This window comes from Urocitellus parryii, chromosome 11 (genome assembly GCF_045843805.1).
Source record: "Urocitellus parryii isolate mUroPar1 chromosome 11, mUroPar1.hap1, whole genome shotgun sequence".
NCBI lineage: Eukaryota > Metazoa > Chordata > Mammalia > Rodentia > Sciuridae > Urocitellus > Urocitellus parryii.
Window position 1 is genome coordinate 25,657,242 of NC_135541.1, and position 27,401 is coordinate 25,684,642.

Here is a 27,401-nt window from a genome sequence, read left to right on the forward strand (position 1 = left end):
ACTCTGGGTCCAAATTTTTCCCTTATATTGGGAAGGAGGTCCTCTCTCCCACTTGATAGTCCACAAAGCATTTTATGTTTATTGTTTGCAATACTGTGGATTGAATCCAGGGGCACTCTACCACTGAGCTACATCCCTAGCCCATTTTATTTTTAATTTGAGACAGGGTCTCACTAAGTTATAGAAACTAGCTTCAGACTTGCTATCCTCCTGCCTCAGCGTCCTGAGTTGCTGGAATTACAGGCATGGGCCACTATGCCTGGCTCCACAAAGGTGCTTTAAAGCATACCTGGCCTGTTGTGGAGTATAATTATTGTGTGTTCAGTGCATCCCACTGAATTCCTGTAACAGCCCTGGAGGAGCTATTACACCATTCTACACACAAGGCCCTGAAGGTAGAAGTGACTTTCCTGAGGTCATTCAGCTGAGAAGTGACTGAGATGTAGCAGAAGCCCCAGGTGTCCAGGTGTCTACCCAGACCCTTGATGGACACAGCTCCAATTTGAGTCTGTGCTCCCCATGTAAATCAGCTGGTATCACAAGCAAAACCCATGCGGCAGCTGGGCAGGGGCTGTGTGTGCGTGTGTGTGTGTGTGTGTGTGTGTGTGTGTAATGGGCCGGGCTGGCCTCCTGGCTGGAACTCAGCTCACCCTGTGCCCATGATCAGCCTGGCTGCAGCTGCTGCCCTGTGGAAGAGGAGACCTTCGCCCTTGCCCTCCTGCACCAAACGTTCTTTTGCTGGGCCTGGCTTGCCGGGGGGCGGGGTGGGGGGACTGCCTGTGGAATGACCACAGGGGCACCTGCCAGCCCTTCCCACTGTGGGATCTGACTATCTAATGCTCCTCACATGACAGGCATGGGATGCGCCCAGGGCTGGGGAGAGGGATTTGGAGTCTCCTAATCCTGAGCTGCAGCCTTCCCTCTGTCTTGGCCAGGGCCGTGGGAGAGGTTTGTCCCTGCACTGTGCCCAGTGGCCCTAGTTCAGATCCCTGGCATACACCCAGCTCTCTGCTTGGGGCCTTCTCTGCCCTTCTCATGCTCCCCACCCTCCCACCATTTGGGCAGAATTGGGAATCATGGGGGAAAATGCTGGGGCTGATGGAGGTGCCGTGTTATGCGGCATTTGGGGCCGGAGCATGGGGGCATTGTCAGGGAGGTTTAGGACCTATGTTAGGGCAGAAGATTAGTTGGGGTGCAGAGATGAAGTGTTTGGGGCTAATCCTGGGCTACCCCTTCCTGCAGAAATTTGGCTACAAGTCAGGGAGGCAAATGTGTGGGCCATGCCCCCCCCAACCCCTGTCGGGCAGTAAACACTGTCGTAGCCTGGGAGATGGGCCCAAACATCCCGGCCCCCCACGGGTTATTTATACCAGGACTCCCTCTCCTTCTCTGGCCTGATCTGGCTCCTCAATCCACCCTCTGAGCTGGGAGACCTGAGCAAGGAGGGAGGCCCCAGTAGCAGGCCTGCTTATACCCCACCAGGAACTGGGCACCAATCTCTACAGCCTGTCCCTTTGGAGGCTCTGGGTCTTGTTGATCAGAAGCATGTTCCCAGGCCTTGGGTAGCTCTGAGAGGCCAAGGCCTAGGAGAGAGGCCGGAGCCCTGGGACTGAGCCTTGGGTTTCTTCTAATGGTCTACATGACTTGGCCACTTCCAATTTCTCTCTGTGTTCAGTGGGAAGGAGGGTCTAGATTAGAGCAAAAATTTCAATTCAATTTATTTATTTATTGTTTGTTTGTTTGTACTGGGGATTGAATCCAGGGTTGCTTAACCACTGAGCCACATCCCCACCTTCTTTATTTTTCATTTTGAGATAGGGCCTCACTAAGTTGCTGAGGCTGACCTGGAACTTTCAATCCTCCTGCCTCAGCCTCCTGAGTTGCTGGGATTACAGGTGTGTGCCTCCATGCCTGGCTTCAATCTGTTTTAATCAGTAGATCTAGTCCTTGAAATAAAACCTGGTACACAAGCATAGCACATAGATAAAGCACACCACAGTAGGGCTGATCTGGGAGGGGGTCCAGAATTCTGCCCACTCAGCCTGTGTGGCCCTATGTATTAACCTGGAGTCTGCATGTGGCCCTCCTTGATCTAGAACACTGAGTCAGAGCTGCTGGTGTGTGAGCCTGAAGGTAGTTGATTTACAGTGAGTGTAGATGGAACCTGAATGAACAGGCTGGGGCATCCACAGGTGTGTACCCAAGGCCCCTCCTAAGGAGAGATGGGCCCATTGTGGGAGGAGATGGGGGCATGCCGTGGATCAGAAGGTAGCAGGGCCTGGCTGTCCTTTTCTTTTTTTTTTTTTTTTTAAAGAAAGAGTGAGAGAGAATGAGAGAGAGAGAGAGAATTTTAATATTTATTTTTTAGTATTTGGCGGACACAACATCTTTGTTTGTATGTGGTGCTGAGGATCGAACCCTGGCCTCAGGCATGCCAGGCGAGCGCACTACCGCTTGAGCCACATCCCCAGCCCCCTGGCTATCCTTTTCATGCCAGGTTTCAAGCAGCCTGGGACTCCAAGGAATCTAGGAATTTAAATTCAAACTTCCAGATTGTTTTGCAGGTGCATGTGTCAGGAAGGATAGAACATATTTTATTGAATACCTTGTTAACTTGATTTAAACTTTTAAGTATTTAGACTTATAGTATGTGGGTCTCCATTTGTACTCATTCCCTTCCCTGCCAGTGTTAGTGGCAAGTTTGCGTCAACTCTCCCCTCTACCTGCCCACCTCAGCAGCGTCCCTAAGACAGCCTTCCCAGAACCCTCAGGCTTCGGAAGACAGGGTCAAGGTCTAAGTCACTGAGGCTCAAGGTCCTGGCAACCTGGGTCTTCTGTTCACTCCTCAGATATTGTTCTGAGTATCCACTTGGGCTAGCCTGCGGAACGTGCAAGAGTCAGACTGGTCCTGCCCTAGAGGATGGATCTCAATGAGGGGGTGAGATGAGAGTGGACAGAGGTAGAAACAGTTTCAGCACACAGCTTGTCAGAGAGTGACAAGGGGGTCTCAAGAGTGCCCAGAGGGGCCCTGGAATACTAACCTGGGGCTGGAACAGCTTTTCTTCCCAAAGCAGAACAGGGATTCTTGGGATAGAAGGGCGCAGAAGTCACCAACATGGAAATGTTCAGGGGACAGGGAAGGAGTGTGGCTGATTCTTAGGGTGCTTACAGCCTCCAAGGCTGGGCTCAGGAGCTTGGGTTTAGATGGGAACAGAAGCGACTGTAGGATTGTCAGAGGAGGAGGGGCATCCAGACTGTGAGGCAACATGGGCTGGGGCTAGGCTGAGCGCTGGATTCCTGTAGGCAGTTAACTGGGCAGCTGGAGGGAGAATGGGGCTGAGTCTGTTCTGGCCAGGAGTGGGAAGTGGAGGCTTAGGAAAAAGAGGCGATCTACTCTACCCTCTGGGATCATACCTCCTATCTCCTCTGTCTTGACTCCTGCCATTCCACTGCCCTGAGTCTCCAGGTTGGAAAAAAGAGCACATCACCCTCACTCCCTTCCTCAAAGTAGATCCCTTCAAATAGTAGACCAGTCAGGACACCTCAGTTGTCCAGGAAGCTTTCCCTGTCTGACTGGATCCTCTTTCATTCATTTATTCATTTTATCACTCAGTAAATATTAAGTGAGGGCCTACATTGCACCAAGCCTTGTTCTAGGTGTTGGAGAGAGTGTGAACAAGATATAGTCCCTGGCCAGGCACGGTGGTGCTCGCATGTAATCCCAGCAGCTCGGGAGGCTGAGACAGGAGGATCAGCAACGGGCGAGGCGCTAAGCGATTCAGTGAAGCCCTGTCTCTAAATAAAATACAAAATAGGGCTGGGGATATGGCTCAGTAGTCAAGTGCCCCTGAGTTCAATCCCTGGTACCAAATATTAATAAATAAATAAAGTCCCTGCATTCATAGCTTGATTTATGGGGGCCAGAGGACCAGAACTGTGTCTATCCCTAGTGCCTACCCTCTAGCTATCTATGTCTGAGCTGGGTCCCTGGTGTCTTGGGTACAGGAATTCTCCCCATTACCATTCATTTGCTCCAGCAACCCTTGGTCAGCACTTGCTTCTCTAGACACTGAGCCATAGGGAGGGGCCCAATGCCCAGCACCTGGTTCTCTCTACTCACTCCAGATGGACTTTCAGCCCCTTACAAAGACCTTCCTGGCCTTGGTTTCTTTCTTTATTTTTGGTATTAGGGATTGAACCCAGGGGCACTTAATCACTGGGCTATATTCCCCAGCACTTTTTATTTTGTATTTGGAGACAGGGTCTTGCTAAGTTGCTTAGGGCTTTGCTACATTGCTGAAGCTGCCCTTGAAATTGGGATCCTTCTGCTTCAGCCTCCCAAGCTGCTGGGAGTACAGGCCTGCAGAGCCTTGCTGGCCTTTCTTTCTTTTTTAAGATTTTTTTTTAGTTGTCAATGGACCTTTATTTTATTTATTTATATGTGGTGCTGAGAATCAAACCCAGTGCCTCACACATGCTAGGCTAGGTTTCTTTATCTACTGAGTGGGGCTTTGAGGAGGCCCTAAGGAGGGGAGGGGAGCAAGAGATGGCTCAGCTCCAGTAATGCCCATGAATGGGCAACTTTGGTTCTGTGGTGGGAGTTGGAGGGGTAACAAGGATTCAGAATTTATTTCATTATCAAGACAAGATAATAATAGTTGCTACCTATAGTGGTCACTGTCAGCCAACCCCATGTATCTTCTCACATGCATCTTATTATTATTATTCCTCACATGCAGCTCTATTTGGTGGATGTATATGGGTGTATCTTTTCTCTCATTTTCTGAATGAGGAAACTGAGTCTTAGTAAAGTGAAATGACTTATATGAGGTCACACGTGAAACTACCTGACACTGGGAGCTCTTGAGCACCGTGCTATATAATGTGCTGTCTGGCACCTGCCCCTCCTGGGCACTCAGCCTGAGAGTGAAAACCCAGCCCTGGCACCCGTCCCCCTAACCCTCCCCCTTGGTCCCCTCAGTAGCTGGCACTGCCCCGAGCCTGGGCACTGGGTCCTGCGACCCGGGCCAGGACTCGACTCAGGGGCCTTGGTACCTCGGGGTCCCGGGGCGCTTGGTTTCTGCACCCAGCCCTGGCGGGTGGGCAAGCCGCGGACGGGTGGGGTGTCGCGTCCTCCCGCTCCGCCCCAGGCTTCAGGGACGCGACGGTTCCTTCACACTTTCCGCTTGGCCCGCTGCTCGCCTTTCAGGCCGCCGAGTTTTCAATTGTTAATTTGGAAACGGAAAAAGAAGCCGGCCGGGCGGGGAAGAAACCCGAGCCTAGCGCCGCCCCTCCCGCGCCCGGAGTCTGCTCTCGCCGAGGCCCCGCCCCTCCAGGTCCCCAGAGCCACGCCCAGCGCTGGCCCGCCCAGCCCGCCCCGCCCCTCGGGCGTGCCCCGCCCATACCGAGACCCGGGATCGCGGAGTCGCGGCGCCGCGGCAGAGGGGGAAGGGACCCCGCGTCAGAGACGCGCCGAAGGCTGGCCGGGGGAGGAGTCCCTCAGGAGCCCTCCCCCTCCCGAGGAGGCCGCCTGGTTGTTGGCCTCTTGTGTCCTGAGGTGAACCCAAGCCGCACGTGGGCGTCTTCCGGTTAGACCCCTGCCTCCGGACTGCAGGACCCGGTACCACGGGCACCATTAGGCAGACTAAGAAACTGAGTCCCAGAGAGGGACTGTTCACTTGTTCAAAGTCCCACAGCCAAAGCAGAGCTGAGTTCAAGTCCATTAGTGGCCGTGATACGTACAGGCAGTACCAGAGGTGCAATTTGTCCCCTTTGCCTGATTCCCACCGCTTCTGTGGTTAACGGATCATTGGAATTTCTGCTTCGGTCTGTCCTGACTCCTCCTTGATATCATTATTCACTTATGGGAGAGTTTTGGAAGAGAAGGAAGTTCATCTAGACTTTCCATGCAAATGGAATGTAAAAGACACTCTTCGGGCGACTTCAGAACATTGAAGTCCCAGAGGACTGGTAGCTTTAGGAGCTGTGCAGGCCTCACTTTCCATGAGGGAAGCTGGAGCGACCGGGCCCAGATGGACCAGAGAAAAACAAGGCCCTTAAGAGACCCTTAGTCAATCCCTTCCTAGTGAACTGAAACTCAGACAGTTTCTCACATCTTCAGCTGACTGTTGGCAGAGTTAGGAGAGTGAACCTGTGGACCTAGGTTCCCAGCTCTGCCTGTGACCTTGTGCTTCCCCCTCAGCTGCCCCCAATCCTGACACCTCTCTTAGAGTCACCAAGCAGGCTCCTGACTCTTAGAAGATTCTGGATCTGCTGCAGCTGCAGGCTGGGCAGCCTTCCCTTTACCAGGATGCTGAGGAAAATGAAGAGGGGTGTCTGCAGATGCCCGTCCAGTTTCCAGCTTAAGGAACCCCCTGGCCCAACTGTTCTTCTATCTTAGCTGTGGAACTAGCCCAGAGAAGCAAAGCACCTAGCCCAAGGTTGCTCACACAGCAAGGCTTTCCTTTCTTGCAGGGCTTATTGGGTTCAGTCTGGCTCTTTCTGGGTTTGGGGATCCCATGGGGAGTATGCTTTCAGGGCAGCTGTGAGTAGCTGCCCTAGGTGTGGCCTGTGAGTTTGCATGTTGCTTTGCTTATTAGTAGAGAAGTCATTGAGACTCCCCTCCTGCTTCATACCCACAAACCTCCCACTGGGTGGGGTCTTCGGCAGCTGAGTCTGCAGAACTCCCAAGATAGGCTCCTATTTGGCACCTGAGTTCCCCAGGGGGCCCTGCCCTCCCTGAAGCTCTTGTTCCACCCTGTCAGCTCTTGTTGGTACTCTCAGCTCTGGGAGTACTGAGAACCAAGCGACAGAGACTAAGCTCTTTCCCCTGTTTTGGAATCTTCCCTTCCCTCCTTCCTCCCCCCTCTGTACAGGTTCTGCTGATTCTAAGAAGACAAGATTCCTTAGAGGTGACCCTGACCCCCACTAAGCTCAAGTAGCTGGGAAACTGAGCAATCCTTGAACCCAGTGCCACCCTATACATACAGCAGAAAGGGCAGGGGCTGGTCCCTCTTGGCCCCAGGACAAGGGGAATTTTGGAGTAGGAGTGAGGGGTAAGTGACTGGGTCCTTGTCACGGAAAGAGAAGATATTAAAACATTACCTCAGGAACTGGGAAATCTGAGGGGCGAGGCCCAGCTCTGTCTCTAATCTCCCATAAAATCACAGGTAAGTCAGGTCCCTCTCTGGGACTCAGTTTGGTAACATATAAAGCAGAGGATTTGTGGATTTCTAAGGGAAATTTCAGTGCCAGTATGTAGCCAGTATCTGATCACATCTTGCCACCTCCACTTCCCCTTGAACAAGTCACCTCATCTCTTGCTAGGATTGTACCATTAGATTCCCAATTCCAGGTGGGGAAAACACCCCGCCCCACCCCAGTGTGTTCTCCCCCCTGCTGCCGGGGCAGTCTTCTGCAAATATAGGTGATCTCATGCTACTTCTTGCTCACACTTGCCTGTCTTTCTTAGTGTACAGGCCAGTCCTCAGCAGCCAGTGGGTTTCTGCTTCCACCTCCACTGCCTCTCTGCGCCCCCTCCTCCACCACTGCTTACAGACCTGGGAGACTGCTCCTTTCTGATCCTTCTGGAATATACCAGGCACCTTTATGGCTCAAGTCTTTTGCACTGGCTTTTCTGTCTGCTCAGAGACTCTTCTCCAGGTGCCACATGGCTCATTCCCTCTTCCATCTTTACTCAAATGCCACCTTCTCAAAGTTGCTTTCCCTGACCACACTCTGTAAAATAGTCTCCCCCACTTCCACACTTTCCGCCTTTCCCACTTAATTTTTCTCCACAGTCATCTGACAATTTGAACATTTACTGGTTTATTTGCCATCTCTCCTTCCCACCTCAGCCAAAAAAGAAGACAGGGCTTTGTAAGCTTTTATGCCTGGCCCAGGGTGAGCACTAAGTGTGTGGTTGCTAAATGAATGAAGGAATGAGTGAGTGCATGCTCCATGGCTCTGGGCTGTGTGGTTTCCTCATAATCCCTCCTGCTTTGGGAAGGGTTGAGGTGTAGAACCAGCTAGGGCCAGCAGTGCATTCTGGGAAGGAGTGATACTCATGAGAGGATGCACCCTGTCTCAGGAAATCTCTTCCCATCACCCACTTGGCTCAGGCATAGGGCATGCAGTGGGGGAAAGGACAGGATCTTTGGGTCTGTGGGAGGCAGCCACTCAAACAGCCTTTCATATGCTGAGGCGTACTCGGTAATGGAGGTGAATAAATATAGAGATGGGGGTTGGGGGGTTAAGAGAGTGTCAGGTAGGGCCTCCCCTTAACCCAGTCAGTTTAGTGGCAGAAGTAGCATACAAAGGTGGGGAGGTGAAATAAAAAAAGGTGGGGAGGAAAAAAAAGCTTCATTGGCTGTGATCAGGGACTAGAACGATGCTTGTGGACTATCAGCTTCCAGGTTGGGTACCTGGGAGTGAAGAATAAGGTGGCCGGGTGGGTAGGGCCTTCCTTGCAACCATGCTAAGATTAAATTACTGAGGATTAAAGCCAGGGTTGCTTTATCACTGAGCTACATCCCTATCCCTTCTGACTTATTATTTTGAGATAGGGTTTCACTACATTGCTGAGAGTCTAAATTGCTGAGGCTTGCAATCCTCCTGCCTCAGCCTCCCAAGTTGCTGGGATTACAGGGGTGTGCCACCATGCCCAGCTAGATTTCACACTTAAAAAAACAAAACAAAACAGCAAAGCTCTTTGTTCAAATGAAATCTTATGCCAAACCTAGTGTGTAAAACTGGGCTACTAGAATGCATATGGAGGTTCTGGGTGCAGCTAGGGGAAGATTTCCACCGGCCCTCTTGTTTAGGTTTCTGAAATTCTGGCTGCGTACACTCCAACCCTTAGTTCCTCTTCACTTTCATGGCCTTCTGATTGGGAGGGCTCACAGTTCCTTGTGTGAGAAGTCAGTGCTGCCTGGCTAGCCCCCCAAAGATGGATGGACTCTGCTTCTTCCTTGTTCCGTCCTTGGCTTATGTTGACTGTTGCTCAGTTCACTAACCTGGTACAGTAGGCAATCTGGCTGGCATGGCAGAAGGAAACAGGGAGAACAAGCCAGGGTTGTGGGGATGGGTCAAGTGGGAGAGGATGAGGCTGTTCTGCATTGTATCAGCCTGTTTTCTGTTACTATTACAGAACACTCAAGGTGGTATTTTATAATGATAGAAGTTTATTTAGCTCACAGTTCTGGAGGCCCAAGGGCATGGTGCCAGCATTGACTTAACTCTGGTGAAGGCCTCATAGTAGATAGTGTCACAGTTGCAGGAGTGACTGTGAGAGTGAGAGATCATGTGGTGGAACAACAAGCCAAAGTCTGGAGTCCAAGGAGAACTAGTTCATCCCTTCTGAGTGCATGCCTCCAATGATCTAATAACCTCCATGAGGCTCCACCCCTTCTACATCCACCATCTCTTAACATCAGCACACTAGGGACCAAGTTCCCAACACATGAGCAACCGGGGGACAAACCACATTCCAACTATAGCTCTCACCAAATGTCTTGTTCAGAAGACAGCACCTTCCACATGCTGGGGTACTGAGGTCACTCACACTAGCTCAAGAAAGACTGACATGTGGCCTTGGGGTGCGACTCAGTGGGAGAGCACTTGCCTAGCATGGGCAAGGCCCTGGGTTCAGCCCCCAGCACCACACACACACACACACACACACACACACACACACACACTCACACACTCACATTCAAGACTGGCAGATGGTAAGGAAAGAAGAATGTTGCAGAGACTTCATAGCAGGAACCACATCTGGGATTCATGGGATAGAGAGCGGGAGATGAAATGCTGGTGTTGTTGCCATTGGTCCCTGCGCCTCTGCCACCTTTCTGCTAGATTCTTATTTCTGTTCCTGAGAAAGCATCTGATTGGTTCAGCCCTACCTACAGATGGAAACTTCTTGGGTCATTCTCCAGCCCTGGATGAATCAGCGGCAGCCAGGGCAGGGGCTTGGGGCCATCCATGGACAGCACTGCGCAGTTGGTGCACTACAAAGGCACTTGGCATCGAGGGCTAAAGTGGTGCTGAAATACAGCCTGTGCCTGGGCATGTCAGCCCGCAGCCAGGGATGCCTGTTTCTAAGGAGGCCAGCTACAGGGGGTCAGGCTATAGGCAACACATTTGTCTAGTTGGTCCTCCAAGATGGGACTTTTTTTTTTTCATAGTTTGCACTATGTGCTGGCAGCTGCTCTCCCTCCAGGGACATCGTCAGAGAAAGTAGAACTGAGCTGAGGACCAACTCTCTCCCTCCCACCTCACTGCTGGAGAGTCATCAGGCAGAGGGAACCTTAGCCGTCATTGACTTGGCCCCCACTTACATGTTGTGGACAGGGAAACTGAGGCTCCATCAAGACCTCATCTCAGCCCCGAGCCCCAACTCAGGCCTCTGACCCGGAGAAGCAGCGGCACAGCAGCAGCCCTGGTGTGGAGCCGAGGATCACGTGCTCTTGCTCCCTTTGCCATATTTAGAATCGCTGGATCAGGGGAAACTTCTCCTCCCAGCCCTGGAGGATTCTTGGAAAGAGCCTCGCTCTGAGGCCAGCTGACTGCCCCTCCCCTTATCCCCCTTCACGAGAAAGGAAGGTCCCGCTCTCCCCAGAGAACTGGGGGGCCCCTAGGCCACCCTGTACCCTGTTGTCAGGAAGTGTCTGTCAAGTCTGGCTAAGTCCCTTCTTCAGTATCAGCTCTGGTTTGGGATTCAAGAAGTCCCTTGCTGCAGGCAGGTGGTGGGGCTCATGGCCTTTGCCCTCAGGAACCTTGGTTGAGTGGCGACAGACTGGCTCAAGAGTCCTCCAGCTGAGGGAAGACAGAAGCCTGCTATTGGGACCCTGGTCTGGGGAGCAAGGAGGGAGTCACACACTCCCCAAGCCACAGGCAGAAGCCAGGGAGCCAGCTGGTGGCTGGCAGGCCCCAGACACTGGCAAGGCTTGGTATAGGGTGAGGGAAAGGAGGAAGGAAGCTCTGGAGGAAGCAAGGGGCAGGGCCTGCATGTGCAGATACTTTGGCCTCAGGGCGGGCTTGTGTCTCCTGTTGCCAAACAGGCTGCTTCCTCGCTGGATTATCAAGCCTTAACAACAGAAAAACCAGACAAAACACAAAAATGCTTGTGTTGAGCTCCTGGGATGTTCCAGGTGTTGAGCTGATCCTCGCTGCTGGGGGATAATGGCCCTGTGTTCCCATGGGAACCCTCTCCAGGCCGGAGCAGCTCCTTCTCTTCAGATCTGCCACTCGCTGTTCCCTAGGTGGGCCTTGCCTCCTCTTCACAGGGTGCCCCCGGGAGCAAGCCCCTCTCCCACCCTCTCTGTCTCCTCACCCTGCCTGCTCGGAGGCAGCTGGAAGGGCCTTCCTGGGTAGCACCAGTCCTCTGCCCTCAGCTTCCCTGGGGACTTCTTCCCATTGCTGGCTCCTCTCTCCTGCAGCTCTGGCTCCTGTTTCCTGGCCCCTTCCACTCTGAGGCTCTCCTCTCAGGAGACTCCCTGCTCCCTTCCTCCTTGGCTACCCGGCCTCTCCTTTTTGCAGTCAGATGTCTTTGAAGAGTTCCGTCTCACTCATCGCCTCCACTTTCTTACCATCCTCTCCTCCTCTGGCCCTCTTCTCCTTCTGGCACTGTCCTGACCAAGGTAGTAGTAACCAACGTGTCATCAAATCCAACGGACATTTTTCAGACCTTATCTCACATCCTGGCAGCATTTGACACGTGTCCACTCCCTTCTTGAAACATTTGCTTCACGCGGCCTCTTTGATGCCTCACCCCGGCTCCCCTCCCATCGCTGGTGCGCCTTCCTGGTCTGGCCCCTTTTCCCTTTGGCTCCACAGGGCCTTGGCTAAATTCACCACATGCCCGTTGGACTGTCTCAGTTATTCTGTGACCTCCACCTTGATGTCCCCCACATCTGCACTGTCCCACAGCCCTCTCTGTCCCTGTAACTGGCTCTCAGTGGCACTCCTCCCTCCACCGGCCCCCATGGGCCCTCCTGCTTCCCACTCATCCATAGCACTTTTGTCTGTCCGGTTCCCTAGACCACAACAGAGGAGCCATTCTCCCTCACTCGCTCCATTTCTAATTAATAACCAGCTCCTTCTTCCTACAGCTTTCTCCAAGCCATCTCCTTCTCTCTATTCCCTGTCGCCACCACCCTGGTCAAGGTCACCATCATCTGTCAGCTGCCTTATTGTGAAGCCCTGTGCTTAGTTTTCCTGATCAGCCCCGCGCTCCACACTGCCCCCGTGTGGTGGTCCTGAAACACAAATCAGACTGTGTCATTCCCCCTTTTCAAATTCTTCAGTGGCTCCCTATTGCCTTTAGGATGATGTTCAGATGCCTGAGGGTGCACTAGAGGATCTGACCCTTTATGGCTTCCTCACTGTCCCCTTCATTTTAAGTCCCTATCACGAAGAACTACTAGTCATCCTGGGCACAGACTCCTACATCTCCGTTGCTTGCACAGGCTACTTCCTCTGTCTGGGGCAATCCTGCCCCTATCTAGTCACTTTGGCTGACTTGAAGTCTTCTTGGGGCCCTCCCAGTTCCCTTAGCTCACTGTCCTTGCCTTGTCTATCATGTCACCACGGTTATACTTGTTGATGTCTTGGGGCCTGGATTATTCACTTGTGGTTTTACAATGAACCTGACTGAGCGTAGATGACAATTAATGTTTCTGAGGGAATATAGTTCAGAGACTTAGGTGACAACCTCTTTCCTGCTGTGCGATTCCTGTCATTTCCCTCACCTATTAGATCCCTGCCTCTTCAGCCTCCCACCACCTGTCCTTCCAGGGATAATCCCAGAGAAGAATGGGACATTTTGAGGACAGCAATGGTTTGTCTTGTATGAAGATCACTCTGGCTGCTTTGAAGGGGGTGGGTTATGTGAAATGGGAGTAGAGGCAGGAGCCAGGTGATGGTGGCTCAGTCAGGACAGTGACACTTGGCTATGAATATGTTCCAAAGGTGGAACTAACAGAATTTATTACAGAGCAGGAATGTACAGGGAAAAGGACAGGAAGAATCAAAGATAACTCAGTCTGCCTGAGCCCCTGTGTGCTGTTACCAAGATGGAAGGTTTATGGATACATGGAGAAGTATTTTTTTTGTGGGGGGGGCATGTTCTGTTTTAGAAACCACCAGACATCCAGGAAGAGAAGTCAAGTAGGCAGGTGAACACGTGAGCTGGATTCCTAGGAGGGGCTACCATACCATATCCTCATGCCTGCTAAGGGCAAAGGCCACTGTAGTAAGGGAGGGGGACAGAATTCCTGGTTTTATTTTAAAGCAAATGGATTTTAAATAAATATTAGTTTGCTGTTATTACCCAAGAAACCCATGTTCTTAAAAAGTTTTTTAAAAATTAGGAAATAAGCAAAAAGCAAACTAAAGCCCCAATCACTTAATTTTGCCACCAAAAAATAAGCCCTGCTGACTTTTGGTACGTATATAAAAAGCATCTACATCGCCTGGCATGCGTGCGGCCCGGGTTCGATCCTCAGCACCACATACCAACAAAGATGTTGTGTCTGCCGAGAACTAAAAAAAAATAAATATTAAAAATTCTCTCTCTCTCTCTCTCTCTCTCTCTCTCTCTCTCTCTCTCTCTCTCTCCTCTCTCACTCTCTCTTTAAAAAAAAAAAAGCATCTACATTTTAAACATTGGGATCACATTGCTTTGAAGTTTTTTTTTTTTAAAGAGAGAGTGAGAGAGAGAATTTTTTAATGTTTATTTTTCTTAGTTTTCGGTGGACACAACATCTTTGTTTGTATGTGGTGCTGAGGATCGAACCCGGGCCGCATGCATGCCAGGCGAGCATGCTACCGCTTGAGCCACATCCCCAGTCCTGCTTTGAAGTTTTGTAATTGGCTTTTTTCACTTAACCTATTGTGGACATTTGAAGATGTGTAACTATTGACATGGCAAGAAAAATGTTGAGGAAAAGAATTTTGAAACAGCTTCAGTAGGAAGTCCCCAGGGCCCCGCTACTAAGGCTCCCGGGCAGCTGAGAAAGAGGCAGAAGGATTTCTGCTGAGGGCCAGAGTGAAGGCCCATAAAGGTTTGGCAGCCACCCTTTCCAGAGGAGGGCCCTTCCTGTCCCAAACCCTGTGTCAGCTGCAATCACCACCCAGCCACCAGCCCAGCCGTGGCTGTGGCTAATGACTGGATCTGAGGAGCCAGTGCTCCTTCCCCTCCCTGTGTCTTTGCTGATTTGGCTCTTGGCCGGAACTGGCCAAGGAGGCTTCCTTCTCTCTCATTCATCCAAAGCCCTTTATGGACATCTGCCACTTGCCTTCTCAACCCTAGCATCTGCTGGGATGCAGCCCCAGATCCTGCCCTCTAAGAAGATATAATGGGGCCCGGCAGAGCCGTGCCCTATACCTATTTTTCCTCCCTCAACAGATAGGGAGACTGGCTCTCAGATAGGATTTGACTTCACGCCCATGCCCTTGCCACATGAAACCTGAACACAAATAAAACCATGCAGAAAGTGACTTGGGTCACATAGAAGGAGACAAGCACAGGGAGGAGGGAGTTTTGAAGAGGGAACCAGGCATGTGGGATCCCAGGCTCCATAGAGCAGGTTGTGTTTGTGACAGGTAAAGGGTGCAGGGAGGCTCAGCTGGTGAGCTGTTTGCAGTGTCAGCAGTGGTGCAGAAGTGGGGACTCTGGGGCCATGTGGGAAAGGTTGGTGGATGAATCTACAAGGAATATATTTTCAGTGAAGTCCGTGCCCCCTGGAGCCTCTTCCAGGGCACAGGCATGTTTCGCCTATCCTTGTCCCAAAGAGGGCTGTCTGGAGTCTAGCCTGGGTCTTCTTTGCTGCTCCTGTAGCCCCGCCCTTTCATCCTGGTCTCCCTCCTGTGTGCACAGGCTCTTCAAGGCACATGCCCATGGCTTTCTCCCTTCCCTTCCACTGGGAAGTTGGGAACCCTGGCTCTAAGCTCTGTCCTGGCAATACTGGATGACCCAGGTGAATCCTTTCCATCTCTGGGCCTCAGTGTCTTCATGTGTGTAATTGAGGAAGTGTTGGATGAGTTTGGTTCTAAAGTTCCCTTCCTTTCTTCTTTCGCCCTTCTTCCTGGTACTAAGGATGGTACCCAGGGTTGGTGCTCTACTTCTGAACCACATCCCCAGCCCCTCTGTCCCCTGCACCTTTTTTTTTTTTTTTTTGGCACTGGAAATTGAACTCAGAGCCACTTAAGCACAGAACCACATTCCCAGCCCTTTTTTGTATTTTAGAGACAGGGTCTCACTGAGTTGCTTAGGGCCTTGCTAAATTGCTGAGGCTGGCTTTGAACTCGCAATTCTCCTGTCTCAGCCTCCCAAGCCAATGGGATTATAGGCGTGCACCACCGCACTTGGCTCCCAGACCTTTTTGTTTTTTTATTTTTGAGACAGGGTCTCACTAAATTGCCCAGACTAGCCTCAAACTTGTGATTCTCCTGTCTCAGCTTCCTGAGTTGCTGAGATGACAGGTGTGTGCCATCACGCCTAGCTGAATTTCCTGCCATTTCTAAACATCTGGTTCTGGGCCACTTGGTATCTTCCCACGGCACACAGAGGAGTTGCAGGTCTCTATAACCCACCTCTTCACTGCCTGATTCCCCTCTCTGTATCCTTCTCTGCATCCTTCCTAATCTCTTTCCTTCTGTAGCCATCTCATTTAATTCCAAAGGAGCTGATGAGAACAGGGCCAGTTGTCCCCATTCTGCCGATGAAGCCATGCTCTGACTTCTTTGGAGTGCCTGGGGAAGGTGGTTCCTCCCTCAGTGCTGACCTTCCCTGAGACCCTGGATGACCTCTGGGACATTTCTCTCAAGACAACCTTAAAACCAATCCAATCCACGGCTTGTGGATCAATGAGCATGGAGGAACACGGGAGCCTATGTGTTTCCACTGCCAATTTAGACAATACTGCCACTCAGCTGAGTGACCATCTCTTGGTGACACAGCTATACTGGGTGCAGTTGAGAGAATCATGAGGTGTCTGTGAGCTTGGTGGCTTGGAGCTTGGGGGCTGCTGCCTTTGGTGCCCAGCACAGAGCCCACCAATGCTTCCCTCCTCCCATGATTCTGCAGCCTTCTACCAGAGGCTCTTCTGCTGTCCTGTCCTCCCAGCTATCTAACCGTTCCCTTCATGCTGCAATTGCAGATTCTTGCTGGTCTTCAGCTGCCTGGTGCTGTCCGTGCTGTCCACTATTCAGGAGCACCAGGAATTTGCCAATGAGTGTCTCCTCATCTTGGTAAGTGCTGGGAGTCGCTGTCTGAGGGAGGCTGTGGGCTGAGAGCTGAGGTAGTGAGAGGCTTCTAGACTTTGAGTTGGAGAGCAGATTCCTGTGCTGAGTTCCCTTAGTTGGTAGTTACTACCCCTCTCTGGGTATCATCCTCCATTTAGCTGGTGTAGGAGGACCTCCTGCTTCTATGGAGGCCTTATGATGGGCCCAATAGTGACAGGATGAGTAGGCTCCACCCTTATCAGGACAAGTCGGTAACTCCACCTCTGCCTAAACAAAAGGCACCAAACTAACACCCCTTGCGGGGAGACAGCTAATGGATAGCCCCCTTATTTCAGCCAGGTAGAGCTAAGGATTCTGGGATGTTTGGGAGGGGAAGCAAGACTGAGGGATAGAAAAATCCCCGCAGCTTCTGGTGGCAGAAAGGGGAGGACAGGCTCCGCCTTTCAGTTTTCTTAGAGAAAGTAGAAGTGGTCACTTCCTTTCTGGAATCCCCTTAAGTCCTAGCCCATATAAGAACGGAGAGGGGTCCACTGGAGGGGCCGGGTGGAGGGCTCGGGTGGAGGGGTCTGGTAGAGGGTGCTGGCGCTCCTAATGCAGGACTCAGGCTGGGCCAGTCTCTGACCTGGAGAGTGGGCAGCAGAACTGAGGCCCTGATCCCGCAGGAGTTCGTGATGATCGTGGTCTTCGGCCTGGAGTACATCATCCGCGTCTGGTCGGCGGGCTGCTGCTGCCGCTATCGAGGATGGCAGGGCCGCCTCCGTTTCGCCAGAAAACCCTTCTGTGTCATCGGTATAAGGCTTTCCTTGATTCGCCTGACTCCCAACCTCAGGCCCCAGGGTTGACACCTTGACCCCGTCCCTAACCCTGGCCCTGGTTACTGACACTGACTAGGCAGACCATCCCAATCTGCCACCTCCTCACAGCCCCAGGAGACCCTGGGTCCTGTCGCAGCCCTACTGGTGACCTTGCCACCCCCTGCCCCGCAGACTTCATCGTTTTCGTGGCCTCTGTGGCCGTCATCGCCGCGGGCACACAGGGCAACATCTTTGCCACGTCTGCGTTGCGCAGCATGCGCTTCTTGCAGATCCTGCGCATGGTGCGCATGGACCGACGTGGTGGCACCTGGAAGCTGCTGGGCTCCGTGGTCTACGCACATAGCAAGGTGAGGCTGGGCAAGCCGGAGGGCGAGGCTGAGTTGGGGCAGAGGGACGGCCCTGAGGGGAGCCCCGGGCTGGGGAAAGGGAGACTATGGACAGGGTGGGCATGGAGATTGGAAGCCTGGCAGGGTGGGGCTGGGGACAGGACCTAAGCTAGAGGCAGGGCCTACAGGGTGGGGCAAGTAGGGGCTGGAGCTGGGCGTGAGCTGGGCGTCAGCCGGGCCTAGGAGTCAGGGCGTGAAGCCGGGTTTGAGGGTGTCACTTGAAAGCTTCTGAGTTTAAAGGGACAGTTCTCACTGCCACTTGGAGAGCTGGGGTGGGGCCTGAGGGTGGGGCTGGGAAGGGACTAGAATGTAGGTCCCCAAGCCTGAAAGTAGTGTTGGGGGGCAAAGCAAAGGGACAAGGTGGAGGTGGAGGTGGAGGTGGAGGTGGAGGTACGAGCCTGGAACCGGGCAGGTCAAGAGCAGGCCTGGGGTCCTGGTGGTTTCCAGGTGAGGCAGGGTTTCCTTGAAGTAAAGAGCTGAGAAAGGAAATGGAGAAGAGCCACTGACAGGGGTTGGTGAGATTGGGTACTTTTATCCCCTTTCAGAACATGGTCCATAGGCCATAGGGAACCCCCCTGCCCCTCTGGTAGGCACAGCTCCTCATGTCCCTTCACCTGCCTGGCAGGAGCTGATCACTGCCTGGTACATCGGGTTCCTGGTGCTCATCTTTGCCTCCTTCCTCGTCTATCTGGCGGAGAAGGATGCCAACTCTGACTTCTCCTCCTATGCCGACTCGCTCTGGTGGGGGACGGTGAGTAAGGGTCTGGGCAGGGCTGCTCTTCTCCTTGGGACTCTCCCCAGAAACTTCCTGAGACCTGTCCATTCTGCCCCTGAGGGTTGACCAGGCCCTTTGCCACCTTCTAGAACTAGAGCTGGGACCCCCTTTGACCAGCCCCTATGCCACTCTGTCCCCCAACCTACTCTGGTGGATTGCCCTATGTTCCCATTAGCCCCCTGCCCGTCCCCGAGCCTTTGTGTCCAGCACTGGAGAGGAATTAGGTACGCTCCTACTGCCCCCTTGAAAAGTCCTTGTCAACAACCCCTGTAGAAAATATCTGGGGATGGGGGGAGAGAACCCTTTCCTTGTGACCAGTCTTCCACCTGTCTGTGCCCCCAACAACTTCTTGTGGATGGCATCTGTGATCCGTCTCGTGGATAACCATTTGTATCTCCAGATTACACTGACAACCATCGGCTATGGAGACAAGACACCACATACATGGCTGGGCAGGGTCTTGGCTGCTGGCTTCGCCTTACTGGGCATCTCTTTCTTTGCCCTGCCTGCCGTGAGTTCTGTTCTGCTGTGTTGGTGGGGGAGGATGAGGGCAAGACTTTCTCAGTACAAATCACAGATTTGCCCAGGCAGCCTCGGGTACTGACTGGAGAGAAGCCAACGCCTAGTCAGATGGGCAGGGATAGGGATACCCTGGTTATCTCCCCTCCCCACATTCCCCCAACCCTCCTTTATCTCCTTAGGGCATTCTCGGCTCCGGCTTTGCCCTGAAGGTCCAGGAACAGCACCGGCAGAAGCATTTCGAGAAGCGGAGGATGCCAGCAGCCAACCTCATTCAGGTAAATGACACCCAGGAGGCCCTGTGGCACAGGCCCTATGACGCACCCACTTGGTGTGTTGGCCTCTGTGTGCCAATCCATGTGGCCCAGCCTCACAACTACAACTCCACTTTGAAGCTCAGAGAGGGATGTGGCTTTTCTAGGGTCACATGGCAAGGCATAGACAGAGCTGGGATGTTGACAGATTCATAAACTTTCCCCAGCACCAAATGCCCAGTTTGGTGCTCACTAGAGTTGCGCCATTGCCAACTCTGGCCCCAGCTCTGTGCCGCCTGGGTAGATGGGGTCTGGACAGGCTCCTGTGAAGACCCAGCTCTGCTGCCCTTGAGCTGTGCAGTCATCGGCGGCAGCACTCTGGGCTCATTCATTCAGGCATTCCACAAGAAGCCACACGAATGAAGAGGTTTTGGTTCAAGTCTAGGCTTTTGAGAGCTCCAATATTTAGTGGCCAGGCAGAAAAGGAGCCTGCCAAGGAGACAGAGGAGGAGCAGCCAGAGGAGTGGGTGGGAAGCCAGGAGCATGTGGTCTTCGTTGCCCTCAGTGATGGGTGATCTGAGTGGCTGTGGGATGAGGCCAGGGCTTTATTTTCTGTGACCGTGTGATTAGGCATTGGCTTCTCTCCAGTCAGAAGTGTGTGCAGGAGAACTCTGTGCAGGAAATGGTTTGGGGAATACTGACGCAGCCCACCTATGCATGCTCCCCCCACGCCACCCTCTGACCCCCAAACCCAAGTCTGACTCAGCCCCTCCTTATTTCTTTTACCCAGGTGAAACCCCCTCTCCCCATCCCCGCTATCTCCAGCCACCAGCCCAGGCTTTTCTTCATAGTGTCCCTCAGGGCACAATGGCCACTGTCCCTTGGGAGCTGGCCTTCTGAGGGGCATTGTAGGGGCAGGCGGCTGGCACTGTTCGTGCCGAGAGACAGCTGGTATTGTAGTGCCCATAATTAATGAGACAGCTCTGGCAGCTGCTCTCCAGCCCATGCCAGGGGCCTAGGCAAGCAGGAAGTAAAAATATTTCTGTCTTTGGAAGGCGCCTGGCCGGTGAGGTCAACAGTGGCAACCCCGTAAGGACAAGAGGCACCCAGAGAAAGGGGGTATACAGGGCCCAATTCTGCCTTGTCCTGCCTAGCAGCTTCCATGTCTCCTTGCCTTGGCTGATCATCCCACTCAGTCTCTCCTTGGCTCTTCTCCATATCTCAAAGCCTTCCTCTTGTCCGACCTTCTTTCCTCCTGCTATGAAGGAAGTCCTGCAAGTCCATGGAAGCTGAAGGGCTGGTGGGTGATGCTCTTTCCTCCAACCAACCCCTCAGCATTCCTCAGCAACCCCTTTCTCAGTTCCTAGAGACAGGCAGCTAGGAAAGATAGAGTGGAGTTGCTGTTAGCAGTCAGCATTCATTCTCCAAACATTTGTGGGACACCTATAAGTGCCAGATACTCTACTTGGCTCTGAGATCGGTGCCATTAATTGAACACGCAATAAATAGATATTTATCAGATGTGAAGAAGGGAGTTAACAGGAAGGTTTAACAGGGGTACCTGGCATTAAGCTTTGCATTGGATAGACAAACATGCTCACAGCATGCTGTTAGGTAAGTAGTAACTGATTTGCTCTACAGGGGAGAATACTGAGGTTCTGGAACTTCATTTAGTTTGTCAACACTTGAAAGGGGTAGAACTGAGATTGGAAACCCACATCTGCCTGATGATAAAACCCCTGGTCTTACCCCTTTGCTCCAGGGTCCTTGACTCATGTGGATCTTCTGGGCCATCTTGGGCAAGTCGTTTCTCTCTAGGCCTCAATTTCTAGGTTGGCCTTGCTGGTGGCTATAGAGTTGGGACTGGCCTCTGGCTTTGCCTACCCTTGGCTGGCTAAGGACTAGGTTCCTTCAGGGGCAGAGGGCTGGTGGGGGCTGAGAGACCTCACTGATGCCCCATTTCTTCCACATATCCCCAGGCTGCATGGCGCCTGTACTCCACCGACACTAGCAGGGCCTACCTGACGGCCACCTGGTACTACTATGACAGTATCCTCCCATCCTTCAGGTAGGTCCTTCTGGGGGTGGGAGTGGGTGGGGGGCTGGCAGTAATACCCAGGGAGCACTAAGGGCTGGGATTCATCCCTGGAAGGTGGGGACCATGGGAGCATTTTGGGCTGGCTCTGTAGGTTCTACCTTACTTAGAGCTTGGAAGATCCTCTCTCTGAGAAGCACACAGGACACAGGGCCTTGGTGCAGCTCTGCCCCACAGGTTGAGCCCAGCTCATGGAGCGCTGACAGTCAGAATACTCACCCATTGATGATGCCACTGAGGCCAGTGACACAGCCAGCTCATTTCCCTTCAGTCTCGAGTGGGGGACACTGGTGGCACTTACCAGCCTGGAGTATTGCAGCTGGTTGAAGAGAGTGTGGAATGGTCAGAAACACATGTGCCAGGGCCTGCCCTGAGCCCCCATATGTGACTGGACTCTGCTGGGCCTCAGCACCCAGAAGAGAGTCTTCCCACTGGCCCTGGCTGAGCCTAGGCTGCACAGGGGTGGCTCCATTCAAAGGATTATTAATAGCATCACCAAGGTGCATGTGGCCAGGTGCCTGGCCAGCCCTGGGGCAGGAATGAAGACCGTGGATCTGGCACGCTCCCACAGGCGGGCGGGCATGGAGTGCGAGGCTGGGCCAGGCTGCTGCGCTCAGCGCTTCTGCGCACCTTTTTTGCCTCATTAGTTCTCCAAGAGCAGCTGTTGCGTGATCCCACTTGCCCTTACCTGGCCTGTTCCAGCTCCCTCCCAGCCCTGTGGGCTTCCCGGGAGGGGCCCAGAAGGGGGCATCACACTTCCCACCCCCATCTCCCTTCCTGGCAGAGGCAAGCTCCCACCTCGGAGACAGAGATGGCAGCTAGGTTAGACGAAGCCTCCTTTTCAGGAGCAGCCCTATTGACTAGGGCGAGGTGGGGAGTTGGAGCAGGGGCTGGATAGGTAGAAAGTGGTGTGAGGGAGGCAGGGAAATGGAGTGGGGTGGTCTGGGTCCCTTGGTTCGAGGGACAGAGCCTGGTTTGGAGATTTGGGGTCTATCGGACCTTCTGCTGCTCCCTGGGCCTCAGCTTTCTCATCCCTTTGGTGGGAAGGCAGGGGACAGTGGAGGGGGGCATTTTACTTTTTTTGGCTTATGGTAGGAAGTGGCCTAGAGAGTCAGGGGGCAGCTCCAGGCCCAAATTCAGTCTCCAGGAACCCAGCAGCAGGCGTGAGCGCCACAAGAAAGGGTAGCTGGGCCAACTGCCCTGTGAAATCTCCATCCTTGGTCTGTCTTCCCTAAAATCCATAGTCAGATCGGGAGGGTATGAATTTCAGGGCTGCTGCTGGCCTTCCAGCAGGCACAGTGCCACTGTGCCTCGATGAGTAGAGAGTCAGCTGAATTTGAGCTCCTATTTGCCACCTTGTGCGGGTGCTCTTGAGTTGTGCCCAGTCCGCACATCCAAACCTGGTGTCCCTGAGGATTTCCCAGGAACTGAGTGTAGAAAGGGAGGAAGAGAGCCGTTGTCTTCCATCTTCCACCCCTGTCAGGCCTGGCCTGGCTTGGGTGTTTGTGAGCATCCCTATGGAGCAGGACCTGGCGGGTGAGCTCAGAGCCCACTAGGTGAGGGGGTTGGTGCCAGGGCCCTGCTTGTGGCTGATGGTGCCCTCTCCTGCAGAGAGCTGGCCCTCTTGTTTGAGCACGTGCAACGGGCCCGCAATGGGGGCCTACGGCCCTTGGAGGTGCGGCGGGCGCCAGTACCTGATGGAGCGCCCTCCCGCTACCCGCCCGTTGCCACCTGCCACCGGCCGGGCAGCGCCTCCTTCTGCCCTGGGGAAAGGTAGGGGCCCCCTGGGGTCACCACCTCCTCTTGCTTCTCCTCCTCTTCTTCCATTCTCTGTCTTATCCTCCCTCAGACCTGCCTCCAGCTACTCTGTCGGTGTCTGGGCCTGTTTGGGGGCCTCCTGGGCCTCTTCATGAGGCCTGGGCAGTTGTCGTCGGATGGCCAGACAGGTACAGACTGAGGGCCTCTCTGGAGAGGCCAGGCTGGACTCACCTTTTCGTTTCCTGGGACTCCGAGAGTCTGAGTGGGAGAGATGTCCGCACCATCTTACCCTGTCACCTCCCCCATTCATGCCATTGTCCTCTTTCTTTCTCTGTTCCACGTTCCCCTCACTCTTCCATCCCTGCACCCCCATCCCTCCCGGGAAGCTGGAGAGAGGAGGAGGCCACTGGCCACAGGTGCTTACGGCTCAGGTAATCGTGGGCACCACTCTGGGTTGTGAGGGCAGGGAACCCCCTCCCCAGCATGTTGCTCTAGGAGGGGCTTGACCCTGCAGTCGCAGATGCCAGCTGGAAAGAGAGCTCTGTGACTAAGACCGCTGTAGGACCTATGTAAACCCAGCCAGCAACTAATGCTCTTGTCTCATGCAACCCTTGTCCACAGCTTTGCTAATCCCAGCGGGTGCTCCTGGGATTCTCTTTTCTTCCTTACTGAGGTACTCTTTGCCACACACAACGGTATCTTTCCCCTTGACCTGTCCCTCCCGGAGCTTTTGCATTTTGAAAGAAGAACCAAGAAAGAACGATGCTTGGCCTTCCCTGACATGTGTTCATAAGTGGGGGAGCTCCAACATGTTTGGATAAGGGCAGCCCATTCACTCACAGCATGGGGACAAGCAGCTGCCTCTGTAGATTTAGCTTTGAGGTCGAGGGTTCAGTCCCCTTCATACCTTCCCCTGCCCTTTACCCATCTCCTTGTTTTGCCTCATCTTCACATATCATCACTGAACCAACCAGATAGGCATCTGGGCTTTGAGCCTTAGCTGTAATTCTGAGCCCCAGGCCCAGAACAAGGGACCAGGGAAGAGGTGCCGTGGAAGCTTGCCTCTGCCACCTGATCTGTGTGTCCTCTGTTCCTGGCAGAAAATCAGTGATGTTTAGGCTGACTAGGAGCTCTGGGTTCTCTGAGTTTCTCCTGGAGGATAGAGTGATGGAGTGTTTTGGGCGGGGGGGGGGGCGGTGGTAGCATCCCTTCCCTGTTCTTAGGGCACTTCTGGGCTAGGGGCTGAACAGGAAGTGGGGAGAGAGAGAGCACCCCTCCAGGTTTGGAACTGGAGGGAGGGGAAGGGAAGTATGTCTGGCCAGGCCAGGCTGGGAACTCCCTGGAAAAAATGTTCATGATATAGGACCACTTGGATTCTCCAGCACTGCCTGAAGGCCCTTCAGCCTTATCCCCATCCCTACCAAACTGCGATTCACAGGCAGAAACTCAAAAGTTTTGGCATTCCAACAATCATGCCAAGAGCATGGGCTCTCTGCAGCTTCTAGGGCACTCTGGTCTCACCTTGCCTGAATAGGAAGGCATGAGAATGGAGGGGAGCCTGGAGCCTGGCACCTATAGCACTCCCAACGGCTTCTATGGGACCCTGAACTCACTGAAGCCCAGGAACAGATCACTGCTGAGGGCTTGGCTATCACTAACTCCCAGCTTATGTCTGTCTGTCCTGGAGTGTCTGTGTGTCTAGAACTCATGGTGATGGTGGTAGAGTGTCACTTCTTCCCAGAGACCCTAGAGAGCCAAGCTGTGTCTTCTAGGTCAGTCCCCAGGCTCAGGCTAAATGGTCTTGTCCTTAACCTTGGCTGTCTAGGTCTAATGGGGTAGGTACTGCAGTTGGGATGCCTCCAGATATGTACCTATGCATACACACACCTGGTTGGCTACATCCCCAGTGATGCTTGGGGATGGATCCAAACTAAGCATGTTCCCAGGAAGTAGAGCTCCAAGAAGCAGGACTTCTTGGGGGATGGCCAGGGGATGGCATTTCCTTTTAGGATTTTGTGTTGAGTTGCTCAAAGTGTGGTCTCCGACTGCCTGCATCAGCATCTTGTGGGGTGTTTGTCCGAAATGCAAATGCCTGGCCCTCTCTCCACACCTGCTGAGTTGGATTGGAGAGGAGGCCCAGGATTCTGCGTGTTCACAATGCTCCCAGGGGGTCCTTATGCAGACTGAGAACTTCTGCATTCTGGGGATGGAGCTGGAGGATGACTTGGGTGGGGGTCCTTTTTTCCCACCAGCCACCAGAAACCAGCCCCATCCTGGCAACTCCCCACGCTCTGCCCACCTGTCCCTTTGTCACTAACCTCTGTTCGTGTCTTGTTCTCAACTTTCCAGCCAGATGTTTAGTAATAAACGGAGTTTCTTTCGGATCCACGCCAGCTGGAGACCGAGGTACCCCCTCGCCTGCTCCTCCTGCCCCCACTCTTTCTCATCCCCCCAGCTTTGGGGGTTGGAGAGGGGGACAGGACGGGCCATGAACAAGGTGCATGTGCCTGCCGCCTGCCATCTGCCTCGGGGTCCTGATGAGCCCCTTGCCTTCCTGGGGATGCCTCTGCCAGGTCTGGGGCGTGGGCCCAATGTGCTGGAAGGGACACTTGCAGGAGCCTTGGGGATGCGCGCTGGCTCTGCCGCTGACCCCTGTGTGATTTTGGTCAAATTGCTTCCCTTCTTTGGACCTCAGTTTTCCCTATGTGGAATGGGCAGATTGAACTAGAGGCTCTCTGAGGGTCTTTCCCACTCTGACTTTTGCTGGGCCTTGGGTTTAGCTTCTTGTCTCCCCACTGTCTGCCTGGAACGCGGCAGATGACTGAAGGGGATAGGCCTGGCACCTCCCTAACTCCAGATCCCCAATATAGCTGCATCACCACTGCATTCATGATACCTGCCATGCCAGGACTTGCTGTGTGCCCTGGGGACACAGTGATGAATAAAACATGGTCCCTGGAGAGTTGCAAAGAGTAACTGCAGTTTGGTGCAATAAGCGCAATAAGAGGAGGAAGCAGAGGGGCTGTGAAGCCTGAGTTGGGCGCTTACCCCAGAGGAAGCCCTGGAAGGGGTGGCTGTTAGCAGGGACATGGACCAGGCAAGTTGGCAAAAGAGCACAGCCATGGGAAACAAGTGCATAGCCCGGTTTGGTCAGTTCTGAGAGTGGGATGTCAGAGCTGAGGTTAAGGCAGGGCTGAGGTTAAGCCCCAGTGCAGCTTCATCTTGTTGGCATTGCCTGACACTTGAGTTCGTGGATCTCTGGTTTCCCTAAGGTCTGTGGTAGCAGATGAGGAGCAGAGCCCCTGGCTGTCATGTGCTTCTGTATAAAAGCAGCATTTCTGAGAGATGTGGATTCTCCATCACAGTCTGGTCTGCACTCATTGGCCGTGTGTCTGTGGGCAAGTCACGTAGCTGTCTGTGCCTCTGTTTCCTCAGATATGAAATGCAGATTGTTTTTTGTTTTGTTTTGTTTGTTCTGGGCATTGAACCCAGGAGCACTTTAGCCCTGAGCTCCAACTCCAGCCTGAGACGCAGATCATAAATGCAGTATAGCCGGGCCCAAACTGCTTGGCGCCTACAAAATTGACCTTATTCAATTTGGTACATTTGGCAGTTAAGATCTCACTTTAAAAAACAGTTTGGGAACCATGACTGTAGGAAATGGGGACACACTGAAGGGTGAAGCTGAAGAGACTCCAGGTTAGATCTGACCCACTGCAAGATTGGCTGTAGTGGGCAGGATGGACAGAGGGGCAAGAGTGGGACAGAGAGGCCAGCTATGAGACTGTTTGCCTAGTCCCTGAGGAGGGGACTGGAGCAGAGGGGCCATGTGTAGCCAGACAGTGGGGAGGCTGCCTTTGGCAGGCAGAGGATGAATCCTAAAGAAATTCCTGGTGCAAGTGGGTCTGAGTCCAGCAGGGCAGTCAGAGGGCAGCTGGTGGCAGCACTGGCACTTCCTGAGGACAGCCACAGTCAAGCTCACCCCATCCTTCTCCTAGGCACCAACAGACCCCTTAGACCTCAGTTGTTCACTTTGGCACCTTCAACATTTTGAATTGGACAGATCTTTTGCTTGGGGCTAACACATGCTTTGTGGGATGCTTAGCAGCATTTCCGGCTTCTACCCATTGGATGCCAGGAACACCAATGCTGTGACAACCCCAGGTATCTCCAGACATTGCCAAATGTGCCTTGGGGGGTGAAACTGCCCCAGTTGAGAACCACTGCCCTCGCCCTCACCCTGAGCACTTGTCCTGGAAAAAGAACACAATGTCTGAGGCAGAGAAAATGGCTCAGGACTTGCCCCATCCCAGGGGAGCTCTGTGACCTCGGGCAAGTTGTTTCACTTCTTTCCTTATCGGTAAAATAGGGATGGAGAACCAGAGCCACTGCGTGACGTGGCGGAGAGGACTGAAAGCACCGAGGCAGGCAGGTGGGACACTGCGTGCTCCGAGGAGACTGGGAGGGAAGGAGCTCTCTGGTGCCCACTGTGTGCCAGGTTTCTTTCCATTTTCTTTGAGCTTTCAGGCTCCAGAGAGGCTGACGTGAGCT

At 53.3% G+C, this 27,401-nt stretch overlaps 1 protein-coding gene across 3 annotated transcripts in view; it reads left to right on the forward strand.

Moving 5' to 3' along the window:
* Positions 1–27,401, forward strand: part of Kcnq4 (potassium voltage-gated channel subfamily Q member 4) — a 52,268-nt gene that overhangs the window by 13,677 nt on the left and 11,190 nt on the right. Inside the window, exons 2-9 of one of the 3 annotated variants that reach the window (XM_026412919.2) lie at positions 16,164–16,254; positions 16,911–17,037; positions 17,235–17,410; positions 18,075–18,200; positions 18,625–18,735; positions 18,926–19,021; positions 20,977–21,065; positions 22,704–22,865. In XM_026412919.2, coding sequence (XP_026268704.2) covers positions 16,164–16,254; positions 16,911–17,037; positions 17,235–17,410; positions 18,075–18,200; positions 18,625–18,735; positions 18,926–19,021; positions 20,977–21,065; positions 22,704–22,865 — 978 coding nt within the window. Of the gene's footprint in view, positions 1–16,163; positions 16,255–16,910; positions 17,038–17,234; positions 17,411–18,074; positions 18,201–18,624; positions 18,736–18,925; positions 19,022–20,976; positions 21,066–22,703; positions 22,866–23,236; positions 23,282–27,401 lie in introns of all 3 variants that reach the window. The other 2 variants (XM_077791498.1, XM_026412918.2) reach the window with 2 other exon arrangements.